Raw genomic sequence first — 22,991 nt, 5'->3', positions numbered from 1 at the left:
GAGAGTTGTGACGCATATCCTTTGCGAAAGATCCTGGATGCAATTGAGCCTCTTGGTCATGATGCGTAGACACTGACCTGTAGTCAAAATCAGGGATTCCTCGGAGTCAGGTGCGTCAGATATGTCATTCGCAGGCCCTGAGACAGTGCAGCTACAACAGCCTGAGCGCGGGCTAGATTACGGGCTTCGTCCCGGCAGTGAAAGATTACCGACAGTTCCCAGGTGAGCCAATGGGCGACGGAAGATACTGAGTTCGGAATAGGGTGTAAAAGGTGTTCATAGACCACTTCATCGGCGAGATGGACATGAGGACAACGCATATAATGTTGACTCTAAGGATATTGAGGAAGTGGACTGGATGAGGGGGAACGAACGATTTCCAGACCCTACACGCTACGTAGCGTGTAGCGTAGCGCTTAGCGAAGCATCGGCGATCGTGGCAAATCGGATTGTAGCGGATAGCGGATCGGGTTGTAGCGTAGCGAATCGGGTTGTAGCGTGTAGCGGATCGAGTTGTAGCGTAGCAGATCGAGTTGTAGCGTAGCGGATCGAGTTGTAGCGTAGCGTGGAGCATCGTGTAGCGAGCGACCTGGGATATAAGAGCCAGCGAGGCTGCTGTTGCCTTCTCGTTCCGTTCCCTCCCTTCGACTGTGCCTAGGCTTCCTCGCCGACACACATTCCTCCTGAATACGACAGCCTTACTCTCGCTTACTTATTCGCTGCCACTCGGAGTCTTCGCCGATAACTTACACCCACTTATCCCTTTTCGTTGGGATCTTAACTTACAGTGGCCTTGATCGGGACCCTCGCTCGTTTCCCTCCGATCGCTAATGCTCTACTGAGAGCTTCTGAATCAGTAAGTCGTCACAATAAATCTGTCAAAGTCTGTCATTAATTTGGCCATATAGCATCTTATTCACTCGTTTGGCTCGTTTGGTAGGACAGTCTCGTTTTGTTGTCCACTACTATCACTGATCTCCGATTCTATCATGGTCTTGTACCCATGATGTGTCATGTTCCTCTGTCCTTGTAAGTACCCCCATTAATGTCGCATTGTCTTGCCCGATACTTACTCCCCATATACCTTCAGTATTGGTGAAGATATCAAATTCCACTCGTTCATCCTACACCTATCGGCAACATCCTGTATAGGCGATGTCAGGTAAGTATTCTTGCTGAAAAAGCACCTCGCTTTAATTGATATTTGTCGCCTACAGCCTCACAGCGACAAACAGTGGCCAATCCATGCACACGAGGTTCATGCCAGAGGGCTGTGAACAGGGGGTGTGCACATAGTCTCTGCCGCCAATGTTGCCTGGCAACCTCTAAGCAAGAGTACCAGCAGCGAGCTCAAGCCTCTGAGCCTGAGCCAAGGACTAAGTGGTGCCGAATTTCGACCCATAACTATGTGCCACCGTCGGGCTCTGTCCCTACTGGCGCGCCAGCTCCTATTGCACCATCCCCTTCTAGTATCGCTGTCCAGGAAGCTGTGGCTGCCTCTTCGCGCTTGGAGACCCAAGCGCCTTCAACGAGTGCTGAACCTGCTCCACAGGAAAGGGTGAGCTCTCACGCCAACCCAGCCCCTAGCCTTTGGCAGCAAACACCACCGGGTGCGATTGTCGCTAACCTCCATCGCGACGGCCAGGCAGCTGCTGCTGCCCAGCGGAAGCTTGCTGCTGTGCAGGCTAAGAGCATCGTCAAGAAGCTCTCAGTCTGTTTACTGTTGTGGACGAAGGTGAGTCTGTCGGAGTTGGTGTGTTCTGTGAGTATTGCTCATACAGATGTCTCAGGCTGGCGACGAGTCGACGGCATACAAGATTTCTGTCGAACCGCATGCCCCTATCATGTTATCAGCGTATCCGCACATCGTCGATGCTCTTGCACCTCCCCATCTTCCTGAGTCCTTACCATCTGTGCCCGATACTCCCCGCGCACCTGCAACCGATCCTTCGTCTGCTCCATGTCCTCCAGTGCCCAGCCCTGCTCTCTGCGTTGAGGTCTTTGATCCTGCGCTTTCTCGCTGGGTCGTCACTGCTGTCAGCGATAGTCTTGGTGTCGATCTTGGGTCTCGCAAGGCCGAAGTCCTCCTTCGTGCATGGGCCCCAAACCGCAAGCTTACCAATGTGGACTGTCCAGGGCTCGCAGGGCATCTTGAGCGCCTGTATGGTATCCGCTGTTCCACCGATGGTTCGTATGAGCGCAAGCGGGCTGCCTCTCCACCAGCTGCTACTTCCAGCAGCAAGCGGATTCGCCTTGCTTCCGACCCGCTCCCAATCGCTCCTATGAACACTCGAAGCCCAGCTCGTAGGGCCACAACCTACTCTGGCCATGCTGCGTCGTCGCCCGGTCCAATCCTACACGATACCGGCCGGAGTCTGCTTCGCTTTCATCAACCCAATAATCCCCAGCCGATTCCCTCCTCTTTCTATCTATCGCTGAACGACTTGCCAACCATTGACGAGGAGTCTGATCATGAGGTATGTTTCCCCATCTCATTCTCTTTGTTGTCACTTGTGCTGATTTGATTCTGTACCTAGGGAACACCGAGTACGACTAGCGCCAGTATCGAGCAAGATGGTCCTGCGAGCCTTGCCAGTGTGGCCATGGACAGCGGCGATGCCAGTGTGCTGTTCCCGTCCCGCTATTACTTCGCCGACATCTACCATGGTGCAAAGCGAATCGACGAACTCCACACGACGAGTGGCTTGTCCGTCCGAGATGCCTTCGCAGAGGTCTTTCCGAAGGCGCGCTATGCGGAATCAACGTGGACAGCTGCTAAGCGAGTCCTCCGCAAGGCGACCGAGGCCGAGTGTGCAGAATGGCTTGCGAAGGGCAAGACAGCCAGCACTTTGTTTACCAACTTTCGGAGTATCGTACAGGCGCGGCAGCACGAGCGACCCCTGCCCCGCAGTGCTCGGCGAGGACAGACTCTTCCACCTTCTACACCTGGCTCCCCAATGGTCGTACTAGGCAATGTCCCAACAGTCGAGAGCCATGGCCTGTTTGCCCCTCTGGGCGAGCGAAGCACCAGTGTCGATGTGCAGCAAGGCGAACCTCAGAGCAGTCGTAAGTCGTCTTTTGCATATCTACTGGAGATTACGAAGAGAAGTTCTAACCTGGCACCACATTAGTAGATCGCCAACCTGCCGAGACTGCATCTTTGCAGGTCGGTGAACATGCGCCTGCCAACACGAATCTGCCTGTCGATGCGACTCTGCCGACGATTGGCACAAATCCGAGTCTGCCAGCAATCGACACGAGTCTGCCAGCAACCGACACGAGTCTGCCAGCAGCCGACACGAATCTGCCAGGCGATGCGAACATGTGGGACGACTTTGCAAAATGGCAAATGCTCACGAACCTGCAGGCCGGCACAACTTTCCTCGCAGACTCGCCGATTGAAGACCAGATTTTTGGAGCTCAGGCTAGCCAACAAGTCGTACCTGCAGCTCTTTCTCAACCAGGTGCTCCCTATTACTCGTTCCCAATCGACCCAGGCTTTCGCTTCGACCCATTGCCTAGCTCATCTGTTATCGACCCTCGCCTTACTGAGGCAGCCGATGCAGAACTGGCCCACTATGTCCAATCTGGGGCCACCACTGGCGACTCGGAATTGTTTGATACCATTCCCTAGATTCCCCAGAACCATCAATATGTGTAGCATATCACCCCATCGCATCTAGTGCCCATACCGAATCGTCCAAGGGTAGTTGTAGCATAGCCACATAGTCGCCCTCATACATGTCCATATACCACATATCCACACATTCGCATCTTCATTTACTCGCATACCCATACCCTCGCATACACATCTACTCGCATACACATCTACTCACATATCCACACACCCAGATACCCATCTACCTAGTACCCACATAGTTGACCTTGCATACTCGCATACCCTTCCAGTCAAGCTCACTTGTTTGATACCTCCACATTGACGACTACAGCCTAGTATCCCTTACAGTACAGCATCATAATGATTCAACTTCCCCTTGAAGTCACAATAGCGACTCACAAGATATCCACCATGGATTGGTGAGGCCAAGGGAAGGCAGACGATTGCTAAATGGACCCAAATGCACATTGGCAAACCTTGAGCAATGGTATCGAAAAGCCAGGCCAAGTACAAAGTAACAAACGATGGGGCATGGCATCGAGCAACAGCAAGTAGCACTGGTAACTAACAATGTAGGGTACACAGGTAGCGAACATGGAGCAGCAAACAGCAAACAGCAAGCAGCGAGTAGCGAGCAGCAGACAGCGAATAGCGAACAGCGAACAGCGAGGAGCGGGGGGCGAGGGGCGAGGGGCGAGGAACGAAGGGCGAGCAGCGAGGAACGAGGAACAAAGGGCGAGCAGCGAGGGGCGTGTGGCGAGGAACGAAGGGCGAGGGGCGAGGGGCGAGCAGCGAGGGGCGAGCAGCGAGCAGCGAGGGGGAGGGGCGAGCAGCGAGGGCGAGGGGCGAGGAACGAAGGGCGAGCAGCGAGCAGCGAGCAGCGAGGAACGAAGGGCGAGGGGCGAGCAGCGAGGGGCGTGTGGCGAGGAACGAAGGGCGAGGGGCGAGGGGCGAGCAGCGAGCAGCGAGGAACCAAGGTCGAGGAGCGAGGGCGAGGGCGAGGGGCGTGAGGCGAGGAACGAAGGGCGAGGGCGAGCAGCGAGCAGCGAGGAACGAGCAGCGAGCAGCGAGGAACGAGCAGCGAGGAACGGGGAACAAAGGGCGAGGGGCGAGCAGCGAGCAGCGAGGGGCGGGTGGCAAGGAACGGGCAGCGAGCAGCGAGGGCGAGGGGCGAGCAGCGAGGGCGAGGGGCGGGCAGCGAGGGCGAGGGGCGAGCAGCGAGGGGCGTGTGGCGAGGAACGAAGGGCGGGGGGCGAGGGGCGAGCAGCGAGCAGCGAGGAACCAAGGTCGAGGAGCGAGGGCGAGGGCGAGGGGCGTGAGGCGAGGAACGAAGGGCGAGGGCGAGCAGCGAGCAGCGAGGAACGAGCAGCGAGCAGCGAGGAACGAGCAGCGAGGAACGGGGAACAAAGGGCGAGGGGCGAGCAGCGAGCAGCGAGGGGCGGGTGGCAAGGAACGGGCAGCGAGCAGCGAGGGCGAGGGGCGAGCAGCGAGGGCGAGGGGCGAGGAACGAAGGGCGAGCAGCGAGCAGCGAGCAGCGAGGAACGAAGGGCGAGGGGCGAGCAGCGAGCAGCGAGGGGCGAGGGGGAGCAGCGAGGGGCGAGGGGCGAGCAGCGAGGGCGAGGGGCGAGCAGCGAGGGGCGTGTGGCGAGGAACGAAGGGCGAGGGGCGAGGGGCGCGCAGCGAGCAGCGAGGAACCAAGGTCGAGGAGCGAGGGCGAGGGCGAGGGGCGAGCAGCGAGGGGCGTGTGGCGAGGAACGAAGGGCGGGGGGCGAGGGGCGAGCAGCGAGCAGCGAGGAACCAAGGTCGAGGAGCGAGGGCGAGGGCGAGGGGCGTGAGGCGAGGAACGAAGGGCGAGGGCGAGCAGCGAGGAACGGGGAACAAAGGGCGAGGGGCGAGCAGCGAGCAGCGAGGGGCGGGTGGCAAGGAACGGGCAGCGAGCAGCGAGGGCGAGGGGCGAGCAGCGAGGGCGAGGGGCGGGCAGCGAGGGCGAGGGGCGGGCAGCGAGGGGCGAGGAACGAGGGGCGGGCAGCGAGGGGCGAGGAACGAGAGGCGGGCAGCGTGGTGCGAGATGCGCGGTGCGCGGTGCGAGATGCGCGGTGCGCGGGGCGAGATGCGCGGTGCGCGGTGCGCGGTGCGCGCAGCAAGCAGCGGGGGGCGGGAGCGGGGAGTGTGGGGCGAGCAGCGCAGGGGTGTGCAGCGAGCAACGGGGGGCGGGTGGCGGGCAGCGAGGAGCAGCGAGCAGGCTGCATGCGAGCCGCGGGGCGTACATGCGGTGCACGCGCGGCGCGGCACTACCCCAGCTTGCGGGCGCGGCGCGCTGGGCGCGCCTTGCTCTCCGCCGCCCAGCTGCAGCCAGCCGCCCTTTCCGCCCGCGAGCGCCATGCCCGGCGGCTCTCGCGGGTCTCCGCGGGTGTGGGTATTGGCGCGGAGCCAGGCGGGCGAGGAGGCGGGCGTGGTGCGCGCGCGCGGCGTGGCGCGTGGCGCACCCGTTCACCACCCGTGCTTGCGCGCCCAGGCATGTGGGCATGCATATGGGCTGGGTGGGCGAACGCACACGCGGGCGGTCGAGGGGTGGGTGCGCGCCGTTCGCGGGGCGCGGGGCGCGGGGGCGTTGGGCGCAGAGGGGGGCAGTGGGCAGCCCTGGCGCGTGCGCGCGCGGGGCAGCTGCTGGGGCGGCAGGTGGTCCGAGGGGCGCGACGCGCCGACGGCCGCCTCGCGCGTCCCCTTGAGAAATGCAAGCCGGGCACGCGTCCGCTTTGCGCGCGCGCGGCGAGGGCGGTGGGGGACGCGCGGCGGGAGGGCTGCGCTGGCGGCGGCGCCAGCGGTGTAAGCGCACGGCGCGGCGCGGCGGGTGCGATCCTACCGCGCAGGCGGCACGCGCGACAGCGCGGAAGGGCGGCGGGCACGGATGCGCGAGGCGGGTGCGCAGTGGGCAAGTGCGCGCGGTGGGCGGCGGCGGGGTTGGGGCGCGTGGGGTGGGGCCGCGGGCGCGGGCAGGTACCGTGCCGGGGGGCAGAAGCGGTGTGGGGGCGGTGCGCGCGTGCCAGGAGCTGAACACAGCGGGCGGGTACGGCGGGTAGGGCGCGCGCGCGCACGGGGGGGCTGCTGCGGCCGGCGGTTAGGCCTGCCTGCGGAGCGGGGTCGTCGTTCGTCCCCGAAGGGCCAGAACAATGCCCACTGCACTCGCAGACGGGCTGCCGCGGCTAGCCATTTGTGCTGGGGGCGGCGCGGGGGGCAGGTCGAGGGGCGGGAGGCGCGACGTGGCGGGTGCGAAGAGCGGTGCAGTAGGCGCTGGACAGGCGCTTCGGGCGGTGGCGTGGTTCGGGCGCCTAGTTGCGCTCCTGCGGCGGCAGCTCGAGGCCTCGCACTGTTCGCGGCTGCCCTACACGCGCTTTTGCCACTGCGTTTACCCAGCGATGCCACGATCTAGGCACAGACCGAAACTCACGCCTGCTGAAGCTGCAGCCCGCGACCAAGAATTCCTCAGATTCTGCGCCGATCTCGCAGCAACATCTGCTCTACTCCTGCTCTACTCCTCTGCCGACCCTTCCTTTCGCGCCGAATTTACAAACGAGCTCACCACACAAGCCGCAGGGAGAGCAGTAGAACTCGGGGCCGACCCATTTTCCGAGTTTCTGCGCCAGTCCGGCGCTGCATCTGTGTGGCCCCACCTCCCAGCCGACCTTCGCACTGCACTCGATCACAGAAAACACGAATGCGCGGCCAGGCGCAAAGAGCGCGCCCGCGTAGTTGCAACGATGGGACTCAAGGAGCGCAGCGACGAGGAAAAGCTGGCTGCTCTCGAGGCGCAGACACAGCAGTACAAGCTTCCAAAGCTTCCGAACTACGGCTATCCAAAGAAAGATTACTGGGTGGGCGAGAATGCCCAGAGCGCGGCAGGCTGGAAGGGCTATGTCAAGAAGCGGCCGGCTGAGGTAGACAAACGCCTGGTACTGGTTCCACCTTGAACACACATGCATTGAAGTAACTGATAACTGGGATTAGCATCCTTATCCAGTACTCACCCTCGATCCAAACCAGCTCAAGCTCATCATTCGTGCTGATGAAGGCGCGGTGGTTCGTGATGCCGCGACTGGTGAACTTGTTGCCGTTGTTATTCGCAACTTCTGCAAGGATGCCCCAGTCCTCGACTATGTGAATTCAACGATCACTGTAGCTTGCGACTCGAAGCGCGACAGCCGGGTTTGTGTCTGAACCTTGCGCCTGCGGCTAAGTGCTGAGTATCTCTCACAGAAGCAAGACCCGGGGACTCTTGTCCTTGCTGGATACTCGGCAGGATCGCGCAGTGCACCAATCTTTGATTGGTGCCACAATATTGAGTTGACGAAGCCCTCGGCGGAGTTCATACAGAGCCACGAGATGGCAGTATCCTCTTCCTTTGCAATCTTCTACAACCTGGCGTGTGCCCAGCTCCCTGCCGAGCTTCTTGACGATCTCCATTCGTACCTCGAGACAAATGGCTTCCCCCGCATGGATGCAAACGGGGCAATCGGCACGAGCGAGGATGGCCGCGGTGAGTACTATGTGCAGAGGGGTGAGGATACCATTGTGTTCTGCCACGAGAAGCTTGCGCCACCATCAGGTGTGATGGGTGTCAACTACGCGCGGTGTGTTACTCCTATTGAGCCCCCATCTTCGCTAAAAGCTGATGTGTTCTGCAGACACATGCACCGGGAGACTCACCCACACAAGTACGCCTACTCGTGGACAACGGGCCGGACAGCTGAGGTTGGCGGACATTTCTATGTCTCAGAATATGGGATCAAGATCGAGCAGTCGGCAAACACGTTCATTGCCTGGCAGCCGCGCCTTATGCATGGCACCAGCCTCATTGGGAACGGGCCAAACTTCTCACCACCATATGCTCAGCAGGGCCTCAGCATTGTCAGCAGTGCCCGGCTTGCTTCCATTTGGCAGAAATACAAGGGCAGCGGGTTGCCTCAGCAGGAAGCGGCAAAGAATGCAGTGGCAGAATATGCAGCAGATATGGAGAATGACTTGTTGTAATGTAGAGGTTGCCTTGCAACCTGATTTCTTATGAGGAACCTCAGCCGTAAGGGTGTAATTGGTCCCAGACCAGCATAAGTGATGACAATGACAATGACATTTAGGGCTCCAACTATAATATATTGTATATATACTGTATATATACAGTTTATATAGTATGATCTCCAGCTATAATAGTCATTTCATTTCCCTACTTAAACCTCAAACCATCACAAACCAGTGTACATGTTAGTGTTCAAGATGATGGAGAATGTTTGTACCACCTCAATATGGGTACTGTACTACATACTGTGTAGTATAATCCTGATATAATGATGATTTACTTGCTGGTTTTGGCTAAAGTCACATGAGATGTCACAAAGGTTTATATGTGGCTTCACTTCTCTTGTAGATGTTCAATCATATAGTAGCATCACTTAGTACTAACACAATGCTCCAGGTAGCTGTCTAGATTCAATCACACCAATGATTTTCAGGCCTAATCCTTGCCTATCAGTAAGATTAGACATGCCAGTCTCATATGCTTTTCCGCATGTGCTGTTGTGCTCACCCACACCAGTCTCATTCCAAGATACTCAACCTACCAGCTGATCCAATGCCTCGAGAATATCTCATGTACCATGCATTTGTCATGACTTGTTCAGAAAGACAAAAGTCATCAACTCTAGTATCTCCGTAGTCAATTAGGAGAGTTTCTGTTATGTGAAGAGCTCTATGCCATGTACTCCAAGATGTATTGGGGATATCCATTGCACAAAGTCCAGATATTTAGGACCCAAATTACACTGTCTCTGATCTATAGAATCAGTGTCTGGCTCTGAAAAAGCATCTATGGCATTGAGAACCTAAGTCTAATGACTAATAGAAAAGCAACATTGGACACTGTTGTAAGCCTGCCGCTTACCACAGATCATGACACTTACCATAATGGGATGTTGTGCCATATGTATGCATCCCCGGATTTGCTTCCGCTCTCGAACCAGGTCATGGACATGCTCCTGAACCACGGCCTCATCTCTCTCTGCTCCCGCTCCCCTCACGTATCTTGCTAGCTAGATCACACTCCCCCCGCCTATAGTCGCAATCATAGCCTGTTCCTGTTTCTGTTTCCCGGTCCGAGTTGAGTGGTCCTGCCACACCTCCAGCAGCAGGCCTTCAACTGTCCTGTTGACCCTAGGCAAATTTGAATTGTAGCTCAATCATGCTGACATGCACAATGGTCCTAGGAGCTTTTCATGAACATGAACAACAGCCTAATAAATTAACAGAAGCCTACATAGGTTCTCAATTTGTCAAACTGGAGGCCATTGTAGTTCACACAACAGGATTCCACTCCCTAGTATGCTGTAAGCACATGTTTGAACATAGAACACAAAAAAGAATACAATGCTATCCATGCTCTCCCCAATGTCCGCAAATCATTGCAATAATGAGTCCCTGTGCTCAATAGTGGTCTAATTTCTACCAATATTGAAGCTCCTGTATTACTATACTTGAAACCATATATACTGTATATATACTATACATTCAAGATGCACGGATCCTGTATGTGTACAGATAAAGTATAGGGTAAAACCTGTATGTATACAGTATGTATATATATTGTTGGAGCCTTAACTTAGTGTGATGTGCACAAGACAGGAAGTCTGCAGGGGAATCATACACAGGAGGGGGAGTCTGTGGTATGAGTTGAGCACCAAAAAAGGAGTCTGGGCTGTGCAGCATGTTATACAAGGAGTCTACAAGCAAAGTTGGCAAGGAGCCAACCAGCTGCATGCCAAGGAGTGCACATAGATGCCAGCAAGTGACAAGCCCGGGAACTGAAAGATGAAAGCAAAGCTCTCAATGGTGCAGTCAATTGCATGCATATGAGATAGTAGCCCAATAGTAAAGAGCGGTGTCTATGCCTGGGTGTGTGCCACCAAGTTAGGTGTTGCATGCATGGCGCGCAGGACTCTAGCAGCAGCAGGAGTACAGTTTGTATGGTAAGTGAGGTACAATTATAGAGAATACTGTGTGCACAGCGTAACAAACAGAGGGGTGTAATTATTGAACTTGTTCTTGTATGATGTGGTATATATGGTTTGGACATGCTCCGCTATATCTGCCACAGAAACAGGTGGGAGCAATTGAGAAAGTGGGGCAAGCAAATATGGGATGAGATCAACAAATGTGTGCAATTTGCTCCTCTGCGGGGTGGGGAGGCAAACTTATGAAGGGGAAAATACAGTAAATCTGTAGCTTAACTATACAGTATAATCAATGTGATGAACAAGGAGTGGTGTGGCTAGCCTGAGGCAAGGCTACAAAAGAACACTACAGGAGCACACAGAGCACTGTAGTAGAGGAGGACTTACAACAGATCTCTTAAGAGCTGAGAGGGAAGACTCAGAGGCACAAGACAAGAGAAGAGACCGCTACATTCTAGGGCGTATCCAGCCCGGTATATATACACATGAGAGAGCCATCACATGATCGTACAGTAAGCGTAACAACGTAGAGTCATAACGGAGCAATATGGTGCAATGAGCAAATACACAAGGATGAGGCGGTATTGCACTATGAATGGAATGTCATGGAAAGGACTGGAACAGCGATGTGCTCGATGATGCAATACAATGCAATCAAGGAATGTGGTGAAACATGCTGGAAAGCGGTGGAATGTTCCATCAAGGTCTAGATCTAATCATGTGCTACAGGTCTGGATCAAATCCGAAAAGAATGTACGTAATATGTAGCATAGTACGCCATAAGTCCATAGCAGGTAAGGATAAGTCCTATCCCGTGTGATAACACCTAAAACAGTTAGTTCAACACAATGAGCAGGTGCAGTGTGGGTACAGTAACAGTGCAGTAATATCACACTGTGTCAGTGCACCAGCATCTGGGCATGTACACACCCAGAAATTTTGACAATAAATCTGTTAGCACTGGGATTCACAAGGCAGCTAATTTATCTGGCAATGTACAAGAATGAAACACAGCTACTGCTCTGCTAACAGCCAAGACCGCTCTAGCTTGCGGGGATGCGCGCCATGAAGGGCAAGCTCGTGAATGGTGCGGCAGTTTCGCTGTTTGATGACTTCATCAAGGAAGAAATCATAGCGATCCTCGCGCATCTCCCGCACTATTGAAATAAACCCACCAAACCAAGCATTGGTCATCTCTGCTGCTGAGGAATTGAATCGCCATACCCCTCCGTCATGCAATTCAGGCCACCGTGCAGGATTGCAGTGAAACCCACAAAACTCGTCGGACTCCTTGTGCTTGCTCTTCATGTGGAAGACATCTACAGGCAGTGCTGAATTGTCAAAGTATGTGTCACCGCTGGCCAGTAGATGCTTCTTGAGCTGGCAGGCGCTATCGTAGAAGATGACACGGGGAAGCGAGTGCTGGGTTGGGAATAAGCGGCGCAGAAATACCTAGAACCCAAAATTAGCTGTATGAAGGATTCATTGATGATGGAAGCCTACTTTGACCCCGCTTACTGCTTCTGAGCCATACATTGTCATCCGGCCAAGGACCACCCCACAAGTTGCAACACAAAGCTGCTCGTTGTGAGTCCACCGCCGGCCAAAGCGAGCGCGGACCTTTGGGCTGCTCTGTGTGCTGGCGCCGGTACCACCCTCTTCATCCATATCAAGTTCATCATCGAGCATAGGATCGTCGTCAGAGCTGCCGTTGGGGTTACTCGGCTGCCGCTGCCCAACTCGCTCCAGCCGCTGCCGCAGCTGAAACAGCGCAGATCGCTTCGTGGTGTGGGCGGTTTCGATTGCACGATGGGACTCGGTAGTGCATGTCTTGAAGCCCGACTCTGCATCGTTCTCGCACCCAAGGATGCTACATTGACGCTCGTAATTGATGTGGGTGTCACAGAAGCGGGCTCGCTGGGAGAGGAGTCGTCCCTTGCAGTCGTGAACCCCACAACATGGCCGACCAACTGTAACACCATCTGTGACAACTGCTCGCATCGTATCTATCCCAAAATCAGCCTCGCGAACAGCTAATCAATATAACTTGGGCTTACAGAGGACACCACCATCCACCTTTTGGGCACAGCAGCGATCACAGATGTGATTCCATTGCTCTTGACCAGGGCCAACCATTGCCGTATTCCGCTGCAACAAAGCACTGCTGAGTCGTATCGATTGGTTGGTATCGTTTTGAAGGACAAGAAGAGTTTCGTGCTCATCATGGTCGCGTAGGAGTGCAAAAAGGAAGAACGCATCGGATACCATCGGTCCGTCGAGTCTCGGCACAACAGGCCATACGAGAGGGAATTCAGCTTCAGCTTCCCAGTGTTGTTCCTGGTAAATCTTCGCATTGTTCTGTCCCGAGACCCTTGATCGAGATGTCAGTCCTATGTCTACTAGCGGACAAAGCTGGAAGGAACAATACCAAGCAAAGACCATAGAAGCCGAAAACTGCTCGCAAAGTGTAGCCTCGATATATGTGTGTTTTGCGACCTCAATTGATGGTGGGACTCCAGGGTAGTAAGATCGAAGGCCACGGCGCTCGTGGACATAGTAGTCCGGGTAGTACCGAGTAAAACAAGCTGTTGAATATAATGAGCTACAATCGAACAAAAAATGGGAATCAAAACATACACCGGCATTGGGCAGAGTATGCGACAACTGGGATAGGTCCGAACTCCCGAGTGAAATTGACACAATGCAATGGAACAAGCCGAGTCAGTTTGCGCGATTCGTCAGGACTTGTTCCTTCACTGGGTTGATGGCTCGGAACAATTTTGCAGTTCGAGTCAAGACAGACCCGGGTGCGTGGGTATAGATCATGGAAGCCTGGTAACATTAATCGTACATGCCAGCCAAGACTGTAATTCGAATGTAGCGTACCTATTCCTTGAGGGATTCCATGCTTCGCGAAGACATCGAGAAGCTCCTTAGAGCGACACTGCTCAGCAAAAGTACTGCTAGTACTCGCCCAAACAGATTTACGAAGCGCGCTCCAGCACCGGTCGATGAGTGCACCATCTGGTAACTCGCATGACATATGCAGAGCGCTAGCCAGGAATTTCTTGACATCGGAGGGCAAATTCAATGGGGGCTCGCTATCCGTGCATGGCGAGAACCATGACAGCCGCTCTTTGAGGCACTGTAGTAGACGAAACAGAAGGAGAAGTGAGTCAATGGAAAGGTGCTGTACGATCTCTGGGCATTGCTGAAGACAAGCCAACAGACTGAGAACTGGCATTCCAGCCACCGATTCCCGACAAACAAGTGTTGTGGTAAGAGATAGACAGCAGTGGGCAGAGTCGCACCGAGCGATGGTGCAACAAGGAAAGGACAACAAGCCACAGCGAGCGAGCAGGCTACCACTCAGTGATATCCTCGCTTAACAATAGCTCGTGTTTGCCCGATCACGACTGGGCACCAGGCTCCAAGTGCCCTGGCATAGCTCATAAGAGATGTGATTGCCACATTTACGAGCAGTGATTCATCGTAACACAAGCTCTACTAGGTTTATTGACCATTTACATTATACTAGATACATTGTGCAACAGGCGAGGGTACAGACAAGCGAGGTGAGGGTGACACGACAGTAAGGCACAGCATGGTAGATAGGCAATGAGACAGTGAGCAGGCAACGAGACGATAGGCAGGCGAGATGGTACTTGCAAGGCTACGAGCGATGGAAGGAGTGGGTGAGACAGAGGGTGAGCGAGGGCAATCAACATGGCGAACATTCAAGGCGATGAGAGATGGGTTGCAATATGGTGAGGAAGGGTGAGGACAGGGCGAAGGACAGGCCAAGGACAGCGAGGTGAAGGGTGCACAAAAGGCGGCCAAGACGATAGCGAGCGTGGCGATGTAGCACAAGCAGCAGGTGGCACACAGCGAGGTGAAGGGCGGGCGAGGCAGCGAGCGCAGCGCGCGTGCAGTATCCTTCTCGCCCAGCTTCGACAGTATTGTGTCGGCATCTGTGTACTCGCCTGGCTTCGAGGACACACTCGTGGAATCGTCCGTGTCGCCGGGTGCGTCTGCACACAACCCCTGCGTGATTTCCGCAGGAGCCCCGTCACTACATTTGGCAACGACGACGACTCGCGCTTGCACTCTGGCGAGTCCGCACAGTAGCGTGCGACCGACACTGCTCCCCATCGGCGAGCTCCCCCACCCTGTGTTCGTCCCGCGCTGGCCCAGGGCGAGACGGCCGCAGGTAAGACAGCGGGGAAGGGTGACAAACGAGGCGGCGGGGAAGGGTGGCGAGGCGGCGGGGAAGGGTGGCGAGACGGCGGAGAAGGGTGGCGAGGCGGCGGGGAAGGGCGACGAGACGGCGGGGAAGGGTGGCGAGGCAGCGGGGAAGGGTGGCGAGACGGCGGAGAAGGGTGAGACGTCGGCGTCGGGATGCGAGAGATTGAGCGCGGCGATGGGGGCAGCATGGCCAGGCCGGGGCGCAGCAAGGGCTGTCTTCGGGTCGTCACAGGGGTTAGCCGCAGAAAGCCTCTTGAGAATCCCCGAGTGCGTGCGACGGTCGGTGGGCGCAGACAAGGATCGGGGTGCGCCCGTGCAGAGCGCTGCGCAGGCGCTAACGGCGGACGTACAGTGCGGAGTGAGGGGCGAGCGTGCGTGCGGGCGACGCGAGGACGGGGCGTGACGGGGGGCGGCGGGTGCGTGCGGGCGATGCGACGCAGCCGCGAGATGCAGGAGGCGGCAGCGGCGGCGGCGGGTGCGGTGAGTGCGGAGGGCGGCGGCGGCGGCAGTACTTGTGCGGGACGGATCGGCGGACGCGCGCGATGGGTGGACGGAGCGGCAATGCGCGTGACGTGACTGGGCGGCGGGTGCGCGCTGGTGTGAGTGGCGGTGGGTGCGTGGTGTCGGTAGCGGTGGCTTCAGTGGTGAGGGCATCGCGGGTGCGGGAAGGACGGCGTCGACAGCGCCGGGCAGTGAGGTGGCAGCGACACGTGACGAACGCGGTCGACGTGGCGAGCGCGGTCGACGTGGCGAGCGCGGTCGACGTGACGCGCGCGTGGGGTACGACCGGTGGACGCGACGCGGGTGGGCGGCAGCGGGGGGGCGACGCGGGTAGGTGTCTGAAGGGCGGAGAGATGGTGGGCGGGCAAGGGGCGGGGGCAAGACAGCAACAAGCGAGGTGACGCAGAAGGGAGGCGATAGGGTGGCGCGAACCAGGGGCGGGCGACGCGACGCAGAAGGGTGGCAAGATGACGTGGAAGGGTGGCGAGACTACGAAGATGGAAGGGGCGGCGGAAGAGTAATGGGCACTCACCTATAGCATGCGATACGCGTGGCGCCGAAGCGTGGAGGGAACGATCGGCACTGGCGGCCCCAGCACATGTGCATGAGGCCGCGGCCACTGAGGCCGATGCCGCAGCCTAGGCGCAGAGGCGCGGGCTGGGCGCGGCCCTGCAGCGCGGGGCGGGGGTGCCGACGAGCATCGGGCAAGGTGGCAAGGGCCTATATACGGCGGTGAGTACCCTGGGCTGTCTAAGGCACTAAGACAGTCGCTAAAGGACTTACCGACTTGCACGCCGGCCTCGAATCGCTACACGCTACAGCTCGACCGAGACCAGAATCGCTTCGCGCTACGATTGAGTCGGATTGCGATCGCTACGCTACGAGCAGAATCGCTGCGAGCGGCGCTCGACTCCGCCCGGAACTGGCCGGACGCTATACGCTGCGGGCGCTACGCGCCCGCAGCGTGTAGGGTCTGAGATTCGTACTTTCCGGGATGAGGAGGCGGGACAGGCGGGCGCCCGGTTTTGGTAAGTATGTGACAGGCGGACCCGGGCCGGAGGCGATAGGAGGAATGTGTGACGCATGCCCCTAAAGGGCAATGGCGTCCTCACCGTGCTCTGGAGCCTGCGCTCATCGTCCGAATAGTTCCGTCCGACCTCAGCCTCTACCTGGTCTCGGTCCCGTGTTTTCACCCAGTTTAAATAGCGGCCAACCAACTCTACCGCTCTCTCACGTCTACCTTCTGCTCCATCGTCTGAACCGCCATGTCTGGAGAAGAGCCACCGAGCACTGACATTATCACATTGACGCGGTCCGTGACCATATGCATCTCGCGCTCGGTGGGATCGCGGTCACTGATGGAACCTCTTCAGCCATGTATTGAGCCAGCAGTTCAATCTCGGTGCCGTAGCGACCGGTGATCTCACCCTTCTCCTCACGGCCATCCAGACGACGTCGAAATTCATCGCCACCAACGTCCGGAAAGCTCGTCTGATCAACCTGTGAGTGCGTTTACACGTCGCTATACATGGTCGCTCTGATGCGCTGCAGCATCGGTCTTGCTGGTGAGACCAATGTCCAGGGCGAGGAGCAGAAGAAACTGGACGTACTGTCAAATGACATCATGATCAACTCCCTCCGCGCGTCCGGGAAGACTGCCGTGCTCGTCTCCGAGGAAAACGACGAAGCCGTCATCATCGAGGACAAGCACAAGGGAAACTATTGCGTCGTGTTTGACCCGCTAGATGGCAGCAGCAACATCGACGCCGGTGTAAACATTGGTACCATCTTCGGTATCTATCGTATCGTAAGTATTCTCCGGCGCCCGCTCGTTCTCATTGGCTGAGCGTCTGTGCAGAAGTCTGGCTCAGTAGGAACCATCGACGATGTCCTGCGACCCGGAAGCGAGATGGTCGCGGCAGGTTACACCATGTTGGTCACGCGCAGACAGTTTGCCGTGCGTATTTAACCGAGCCAACAGGTATGGTTCGTCGGCGAACATGGTGCTTACAACTGGCAACGGTGTCAATGGCTACACACTCGACCCCTCGCTCGGCGAGTTCATCCTGACCCACCCGGACGTAAGTCCACAAGCGTTGACGAGAGATGTCCAATTTCGTCTAACGCACGGCGATCCATCTAGATCAAGATCCCGCCTCGGGGCAAGATCTATTCCTTCAACGAAGGCAACGCAATGTACTTCCACGAGCCCGTCAACAAGTACCTGCACAGCATCAAGTACCCCGCCTCGGGCAAGTCCCCGTACAGCGCGCGGTATATCGGCTCCATGGTGGCTGATGTGCACCGGACGCTGTTGTACGGAGGTATCTTTGGCTACCCCGACGACAAGAAGTCCAAGAGCGGCAAGCTTCGTATGCTGTACGAGGCTTTCCCCATGGCCTTCTTGACCGAGCAGGCAGGTGTCATTTACGCTTTTGGATTGCTTCCGGTAGCTAAACGATTGTACAGGCGGGGGGTCTTGCCACCACAGGCACGAAGCGCATCCTCGACATCACGCCAACGAGCATCCACCAGCGCTGCTCTGTGTTCCTCGGCAGCAAGGAGGACGTCCAGGACTTGATGAAGTTCTACCAGCAGGGCAATAGTGAGGCGTAAAGGAATATGCAGGAACAACGATCGTGTATACCAGTCGTATGTAGTCAACTGAAGTGCAGCTGTACTAACTTTCAATGTATCAACAACGACATACTATTGGCTGCCTTACGTGCAAGAGAGCGACAGCGGCCTTAGCGCCAGATGGATATCGATATGGAAGAGCGCACTACGCACATTAGCCTCTCGAGGGTAATTGTACTCAGTGGCGACGTATACGACCCGCTGCCCGCAGCTGTATTGCGGTACCTGCGTGTGAGACTATACCTACAAGTGGTCAAAACAGCGCACTGTCGAGCTGTGTTGAGAATGCGGCGTAGGCAGCTGGTACGTATGATGGACGCTGCGCCCTCTGACAAGCCGTGGATTGAACGGCGCGCGCCACAGACAAAGCGCCCACAACAAACAGGGCAGCCAAGCCGACTTGGGTACAGCCAGGACCTCCCGCACGTCCAGGGTCTCTGCGGTGCCTCCTGTTCTCCCCTCATCGCCCGCCATGGCTTCCAGACCCCAGACGTTCACGAAGGTCGACCTCACTCCGCGGAAGCACCATGGCTATCAAGTGCTCCTCTTCATCCTCGGGACGCTAGTCCCGCCTCTGGGTACGTACCCTCGTCCGATGCCCGCCATGTTGCATCACTCATGAGCGACCTACGTGTCTTGCAGCCGTTGCAGCAAGATTCGGCATTGGCACGGACTTCTTCATCAATGTCGTCCTCACGATCTGTGGCTACATCCCGGGTGAGTCTCGGCGCCGCCGCCGTTCCGTCACTCTTACTGAATGCCGGCTGCAGGGCATGTCCACAACTTCTACGTCCAGGTAACAACCCGCACTGACGATTAATCGCTGCGCATACTCACACCTGCTCCAGAACATCCGCAACAACAAGAACCGACGCCGGACGCCGAAATGGGTAGCGAAGTGGGGGCTGGTGGACACATCAGACATCCAGCGCAAGGAGCGACGATCGCAGTGGGCTTCTCGCTACAATGATCGCCTCCCTGCATCTACCCTCCGGGACCAGCCGTACGCGGAGGGCCAGGAGGGAAGTTCCAGTGTGGATCTCGCGTCGGAGAATGGCGACGCCCGGCAACACACCAACGGCAGTGGGGAGTTCTGGAGCCGCAACGAAGAGCAGTACTACGGGGGATCCGGCCAAGGCGACGCAGGCTCGACCCGGTGGCGCTACCCGGCCAACTTCGAGGACGCTGCGCCCGTGAACCAGAAGAAGAGCAAGAGGAGCAAGAAGGACAAGAAGGATCGGTGGGCGCGGACGGAGGACGCCTACAGCATCACGGACGGCGAGGCACCGAAGCGGAAGAAGAAGTCCAAGAGGAAGAGCCGCCGTGCCACGGACGACGATGACATCGTCTCGCGCAACTCGTCGACAACCGAGTTCCCGGAGGATGCTGAGGGTGGCCTGTATGGGCCGTCGACGCGGGTGGCAGAGCCGGCATCTCATGATTCACGAGGCGGCGTTCACCCCACTGAAGAGGATTTGCTGAACCAGGAGGTCTGAAGGTATGTCATGCGCACTGGCATACATTCCTGTCTGATTTATGCTACTCGCGCCCCATGCTGTGCAGTGCCTAGAGTGCACTCCGATTCCTTGGGTTTCACTCGTTCCTCACCTCGCGACTGACCGGGCCTATATGGCCGTCGATCTGTCCTACGCTGCGCGGACTCGAGACATAGTAGCGCCATATTTATCGTATGTAGATACCAGATCCTGGGGAGTGTACGCTAGCGTTAATACCTGCATTGCCACAACTCGGGACAACCTTACCAGCGAGACCAAACAATGCGATATGGGCAAGTCTTGTGGCCGGATTGCCATGGTTATTCGATCGCTGTATCGGAAGCTATGGGCCTCCAAAAGGTCGTCCCCCCGTGTGCTGGGCTCGTATATGTATCCGCCTTCACTATATGCAGACGCTATTGCACCCACGAAGCACGAAGATCACTGGCAGCTTTCTTTGTCGACGGCGCGCCGCGCAGGGCGTATTCCATTCAATCCGCTCCCACTGTGGCAGCCCGGGCTATCTTGGACCTGAACGCATGTGCGTTTCTCGACAATTCCCACTGAGAAGCAACTGAGAAGGGTTCCCATCATTATTCTCGGCACGCCATATAAGATGAAGATCCCGCGACGGGCAGGGTGCGCCCACGAACGCTTCGCAGACGCTCCTGCTTCAACTTCGGTTCCTTCCTTGGTTGAGTTTGCGCAATGTGGACGCGGCTTGTGCAGAGTTTGGGCGCGGGTCTCCTCGCTGCCCGGGCGTCGTATGCGGCGGTGCTTGTTGACTTCCAGGTCGCGCAACCGCCCCCGTTGCCCTCGAGCGCCCAGCAGTGCACCGTACAGATTCTTGAGTGCGTAATGGAGGTTTGTAGTATACAGTTGATCGTCCAATGCTGACATGGTTGCACCCTGGAGGCGTACCTTCGGGAATTCCTATGGAGAGTGAGTGCAGTGTCCATGTAGTACGTATCTGCTACTACCGATGTTAATGCGTATGTCGCAGTCCAGAAATCGTTCAATACACGTACGTTTTCGTATCATCATATTGTACTTCGGCGCTGTCAGCTTAGAAATTGCTAGTCCCCCAACAGACTGTGGCGAGGTTGGTTCCTGGGCTGGAATTAGCCTCAACTTCACCGTGACCTCCAATGGGACTCAGTATGATCGTCTCGGTGAGACTGATTGAAACTACCTGGTAACGTTGCGCAAAGGCTCATCCGTCTTCACAGGGATCTTCACCTTCCAGAATGTCGAAAGTCAGTCCGAGGTGCTCGAGATACCTAGGAGACGCTCTGACTTCATAACCCAGTATGGAGGACCTCAACACCGGAGCCTACCACCGACGGTATCATCTGGACATATCTCAAGGACGCGACCCGTTACCTCCCGCTCTTTTCGGAACCAGGTACCTTCATTTTGGAACTTGACAATATACTTGAGACAGGGCTGAACGGCCAGTATGCCTGTGAGTGCTGCAAACTTCCCAGTTACTCGGGTTTGACCTCAGTAATTCGAAGCTACGCTCACTGCGACATTCTATGCTTCGTCTGACGAGCATCCGGCGGCGCCGCGTGCCAATACCATCATTCCGGTGACTACCTTGGCAAACAACACTGGAGATGACGCATCCGTCCCTCCAGTTTTCTCTGTGCGTCACTGTCACGCGCAGCAGCGCCCTCGGTCTCACTTCATGTCTATTCAGTTGAATGTGACAATCCCTCAAAACGCCGTGGCGGTCTACGCTGAGCTCTACGCCTCTGGTAATTCCGCGGAAGAATTCTGGGTATGTCATCGTGATGCGCGAGATGGTGATTAGCTGACAGCCTCGATAGTACTACAACGTGGCTAGCGAGTATTTGGGTGACCTACCGAGCGGTTTCACCTATGGTTACGGTCCATTCCGCGAAGTCCGTATGCTCGTGGATGGTCAAGTTGCTGGTGTAGCATTCCCGTACGTCACTTACTGACGAAGCTGAGGTGAAACTCGACTCAGTCTCATGCTTCTAGATACGCCGTGATCTTCACAGGTGGAATTTCGCCCACTGCATGGAGGTTTGCAACGTCAGTTGGCTGATATCCGTACTTAATACTCATCTTGTCCTGCGATTAGGCCCATAACATCATACGGTGCCCTCGACCTCCCCACCTACTTCATTGACCTCACGCCCTTCGTGCCGGTTCTGACGGATGGGCAGCCGCACAACATCAGCATCGACGTCGTGTCCGCCGAGACCAACCACACCATCAACGACAATTGGTATGTCTCAGGCAACCTGCAAGTAGTCACAGACTCGTCGTCAAGCCCGACCACCGGCAATATCACCGCATACAACGTGGAGCCGTATGCCGAGACTACGACCACGGGGACCCTCGACGACAATGGTGATTTGACTGTCACTGTGACTGCTAAGCGCAGCATCCAGATCCAGTCTGATTTCACGAGCGGGAGCGGCGAACACACCTCCGTCACCTGGACGCAGAATCTCGATTACTCCAACACGCAATCCTACCTGAATGGCTACTTGGTGAACGTACGTGTCCGCAGAGACTGAACCCGAAGATGTTAGCTGACAGCCCATGTATTCTCGTAGAACGTTGCGCAAACTGCTACGGGTTCCTTCCTCTCCACCCACAACGGAGTATCAGTGTTAAGCGACGACTTCTCCTACCCCCTGTACATCAATATGACCTATCTGAATGACTCCTACGAGTCGTGTAAGAGGAGCTTCCCCTTTGGTACATGATTCTTGCTCACAAGACCTCAGGGACTGCCGAATTCGACCACTCGTATAACCGCGTCTCGCTGCCGAGTCCCTTTATCCTGGGTTCCACGATCAACGAACGGCAGACCGCAAGTAAGTTTCGAAACACTGTGGTATATGTATCTGTTGGCACTCAATTCCACCCGTAGCCTCCTCCTTCGTGGTATCAGCCAGTGGCAACTATGGCAATGGCACGAACGACGATACATTCAGCTACAGTGATGACGACGGCAACACGTATTGGCGGAACGTCGGTGCTGCAGACAACAACATCACCTACGACAGCGTGGGCGGTTCCCTGTCGGGCGGTCCATTCTCGCTCCCGTTCTCTGCCCCGATGTCACAGGGAGTATTGGCCAAGCCGAGGCTGCCAGGGGGAAAGTGAATTATGGGATGACTAGCACTTGCGTTCGTCGGACAAAATAGGACATTCTATAGCGTCGTTCAGTGCAAAGACTTCATTCTCTCGTCGTCTGTCATTCAGCGCTAAATTCTACGTACAACCAGCCTACGCACAGCTGCTGTACCAACGTGTACCCCGACGTCCACTCGCCTCGTTCTTTCTCGGAGTGCCCTCTAACGACTCGTCGTGACACACTGACTACAACACCTCGGCAAAGCGATGAAGCCCGCCTGCGCTCCGTGTTGAACGGTATGCAGCCCCGTGTTGAGACGGTGTATTGCTTGTCTAGAGCCGATCTGGTGAAGATGGAGTCTAGCTGTCTTGTGGATG

At 56.6% G+C, this 22,991-nt stretch overlaps 8 protein-coding genes across 8 annotated transcripts; 5 read left to right on the top strand and 3 right to left on the bottom strand.

Annotated features, from left to right (window-relative positions):
• Positions 1-1,006: 1,006 nt before the first annotated feature.
• C8Q71DRAFT_720447 (uncharacterized protein) lies at positions 1,007-3,634 on the top strand (the record flags this gene model as incomplete). Its single annotated transcript, XM_047921367.1, has 8 exons — positions 1,007-1,029; positions 1,091-1,162; positions 1,218-1,284; positions 1,331-1,558; positions 1,646-1,735; positions 1,782-2,477; positions 2,538-3,066; positions 3,135-3,634. 8 exons carry the CDS (start codon positions 1,007-1,009, stop codon positions 3,632-3,634), a joined length of 2,205 nt encoding a protein of 734 aa, XP_047784141.1.
• Positions 3,635-4,183: 549 nt separating this feature from the next.
• Positions 4,184-6,001, bottom strand: C8Q71DRAFT_853593 (uncharacterized protein; the record flags this gene model as incomplete). Its single annotated transcript, XM_047926958.1, has 1 exon — positions 4,184-6,001. One exon carries the CDS (start codon positions 5,999-6,001, stop codon positions 4,184-4,186), a length of 1,818 nt encoding a protein of 605 aa, XP_047784140.1.
• A 788-nt stretch (positions 6,002-6,789) lies between these two features.
• Positions 6,790-8,647, top strand: C8Q71DRAFT_720446 (uncharacterized protein; the record flags this gene model as incomplete). Its single annotated transcript, XM_047921366.1, has 4 exons — positions 6,790-7,569; positions 7,625-7,822; positions 7,874-8,247; positions 8,302-8,647. 4 exons carry the CDS (start codon positions 6,790-6,792, stop codon positions 8,645-8,647), a joined length of 1,698 nt encoding a protein of 565 aa, XP_047784139.1.
• A 2,984-nt stretch (positions 8,648-11,631) lies between these two features.
• Positions 11,632-13,861, bottom strand: C8Q71DRAFT_698755 (uncharacterized protein; the record flags this gene model as incomplete). Its single annotated transcript, XM_047920033.1, has 6 exons — positions 11,632-12,069; positions 12,121-12,623; positions 12,684-12,988; positions 13,046-13,202; positions 13,255-13,449; positions 13,504-13,861. 6 exons carry the CDS (start codon positions 13,859-13,861, stop codon positions 11,632-11,634), a joined length of 1,956 nt encoding a protein of 651 aa, XP_047784138.1.
• Positions 13,862-14,083: 222 nt separating this feature from the next.
• Positions 14,084-14,934, bottom strand: C8Q71DRAFT_735811 (uncharacterized protein). Its single transcript, XM_047922510.1, has one exon. The coding sequence runs from the start codon at positions 14,767-14,769 to the stop codon at positions 14,152-14,154; it is 618 nt and encodes a 205-aa protein (XP_047784137.1). The 5' UTR covers positions 14,770-14,934; the 3' UTR covers positions 14,084-14,151.
• Positions 14,935-16,183: 1,249 nt separating this feature from the next.
• C8Q71DRAFT_735800 (fructose-1,6-bisphosphatase) lies at positions 16,184-18,319 on the top strand. The gene is made up of 7 exons (XM_047922509.1): positions 16,184-16,675; positions 16,737-16,865; positions 16,915-17,170; positions 17,222-17,295; positions 17,345-17,444; positions 17,507-17,779; positions 17,833-18,319. The coding sequence occupies exons 1-7, from the start codon at positions 16,629-16,631 to the stop codon at positions 17,977-17,979; spliced, it is 1,026 nt and encodes a 341-aa protein (XP_047784136.1). The 5' UTR covers positions 16,184-16,628; the 3' UTR covers positions 17,980-18,319.
• Positions 18,320-18,472: 153 nt separating this feature from the next.
• Positions 18,473-19,496, top strand: C8Q71DRAFT_853589 (uncharacterized protein; the record flags this gene model as incomplete). The annotated part of the gene is made up of 4 exons (XM_047926957.1): positions 18,473-18,578; positions 18,643-18,717; positions 18,771-18,796; positions 18,849-19,496. The coding sequence occupies 4 exons, from the start codon at positions 18,473-18,475 to the stop codon at positions 19,494-19,496; spliced, it is 855 nt and encodes a 284-aa protein (XP_047784135.1).
• Positions 19,497-20,045: 549 nt separating this feature from the next.
• C8Q71DRAFT_234559 (peptide N-acetyl-beta-D-glucosaminyl asparaginase amidase A-domain-containing protein) lies at positions 20,046-22,819 on the top strand. Its single transcript, XM_047917186.1, has 14 exons — positions 20,046-20,347; positions 20,412-20,438; positions 20,500-20,520; positions 20,577-20,668; positions 20,726-20,752; positions 20,806-20,961; positions 21,014-21,144; positions 21,199-21,279; positions 21,329-21,447; positions 21,504-21,548; positions 21,607-22,027; positions 22,088-22,211; positions 22,262-22,351; positions 22,408-22,819. The coding sequence occupies exons 1-14, from the start codon at positions 20,205-20,207 to the stop codon at positions 22,641-22,643; spliced, it is 1,713 nt and encodes a 570-aa protein (XP_047784134.1). The 5' UTR covers positions 20,046-20,204; the 3' UTR covers positions 22,644-22,819.
• Positions 22,820-22,991: the final 172 nt, after the last annotated feature.

This window comes from Rhodofomes roseus, assembly GCF_022264815.1.
Source record: "Rhodofomes roseus strain CIRM-BRFM 1785 chromosome Unknown C8Q71scaffold_2, whole genome shotgun sequence".
Classification (NCBI taxonomy): domain Eukaryota; kingdom Fungi; phylum Basidiomycota; class Agaricomycetes; order Polyporales; family Fomitopsidaceae; genus Rhodofomes; species Rhodofomes roseus.
This window is presented reverse-complemented; position numbering and strand designations above follow the sequence as displayed.

Bases quoted from the DNA above. Each gene is read 5' to 3' on its own strand.
- C8Q71DRAFT_735800 (XM_047922509.1), top strand. From the start codon at position 16,629: ATGTCTGGAGAAGAGCCACCGAGCACTGACATTATCACATTGACGCG. The intron at 16,676-16,736 runs GTCCGTGACCAT...GAACCTCTTCAG, and splicing joins GACATTATCACATTGACGCG to CCATGTATTGAGCCAGCAGT. The intron at 16,866-16,914 runs GTGAGTGCGTTT...GATGCGCTGCAG, and splicing joins AAAGCTCGTCTGATCAACCT to CATCGGTCTTGCTGGTGAGA.
- C8Q71DRAFT_234559 (XM_047917186.1), top strand. From the start codon at position 20,205: ATGTGGACGCGGCTTGTGCAGAGTTTGGGCGCGGGTCTCCTCGCTGCC. The intron at 20,962-21,013 runs GTGAGTGCTGCA...AGTAATTCGAAG, and splicing joins GCTGAACGGCCAGTATGCCT to CTACGCTCACTGCGACATTC. The intron at 22,028-22,087 runs GTACGTGTCCGC...GTATTCTCGTAG, and splicing joins TGAATGGCTACTTGGTGAAC to AACGTTGCGCAAACTGCTAC.
- C8Q71DRAFT_735811 (XM_047922510.1), bottom strand. From the start codon at position 14,769: ATGGGGAGCAGTGTCGGTCGCACGCTACTGTGCGGACTCGCCAGAGTG.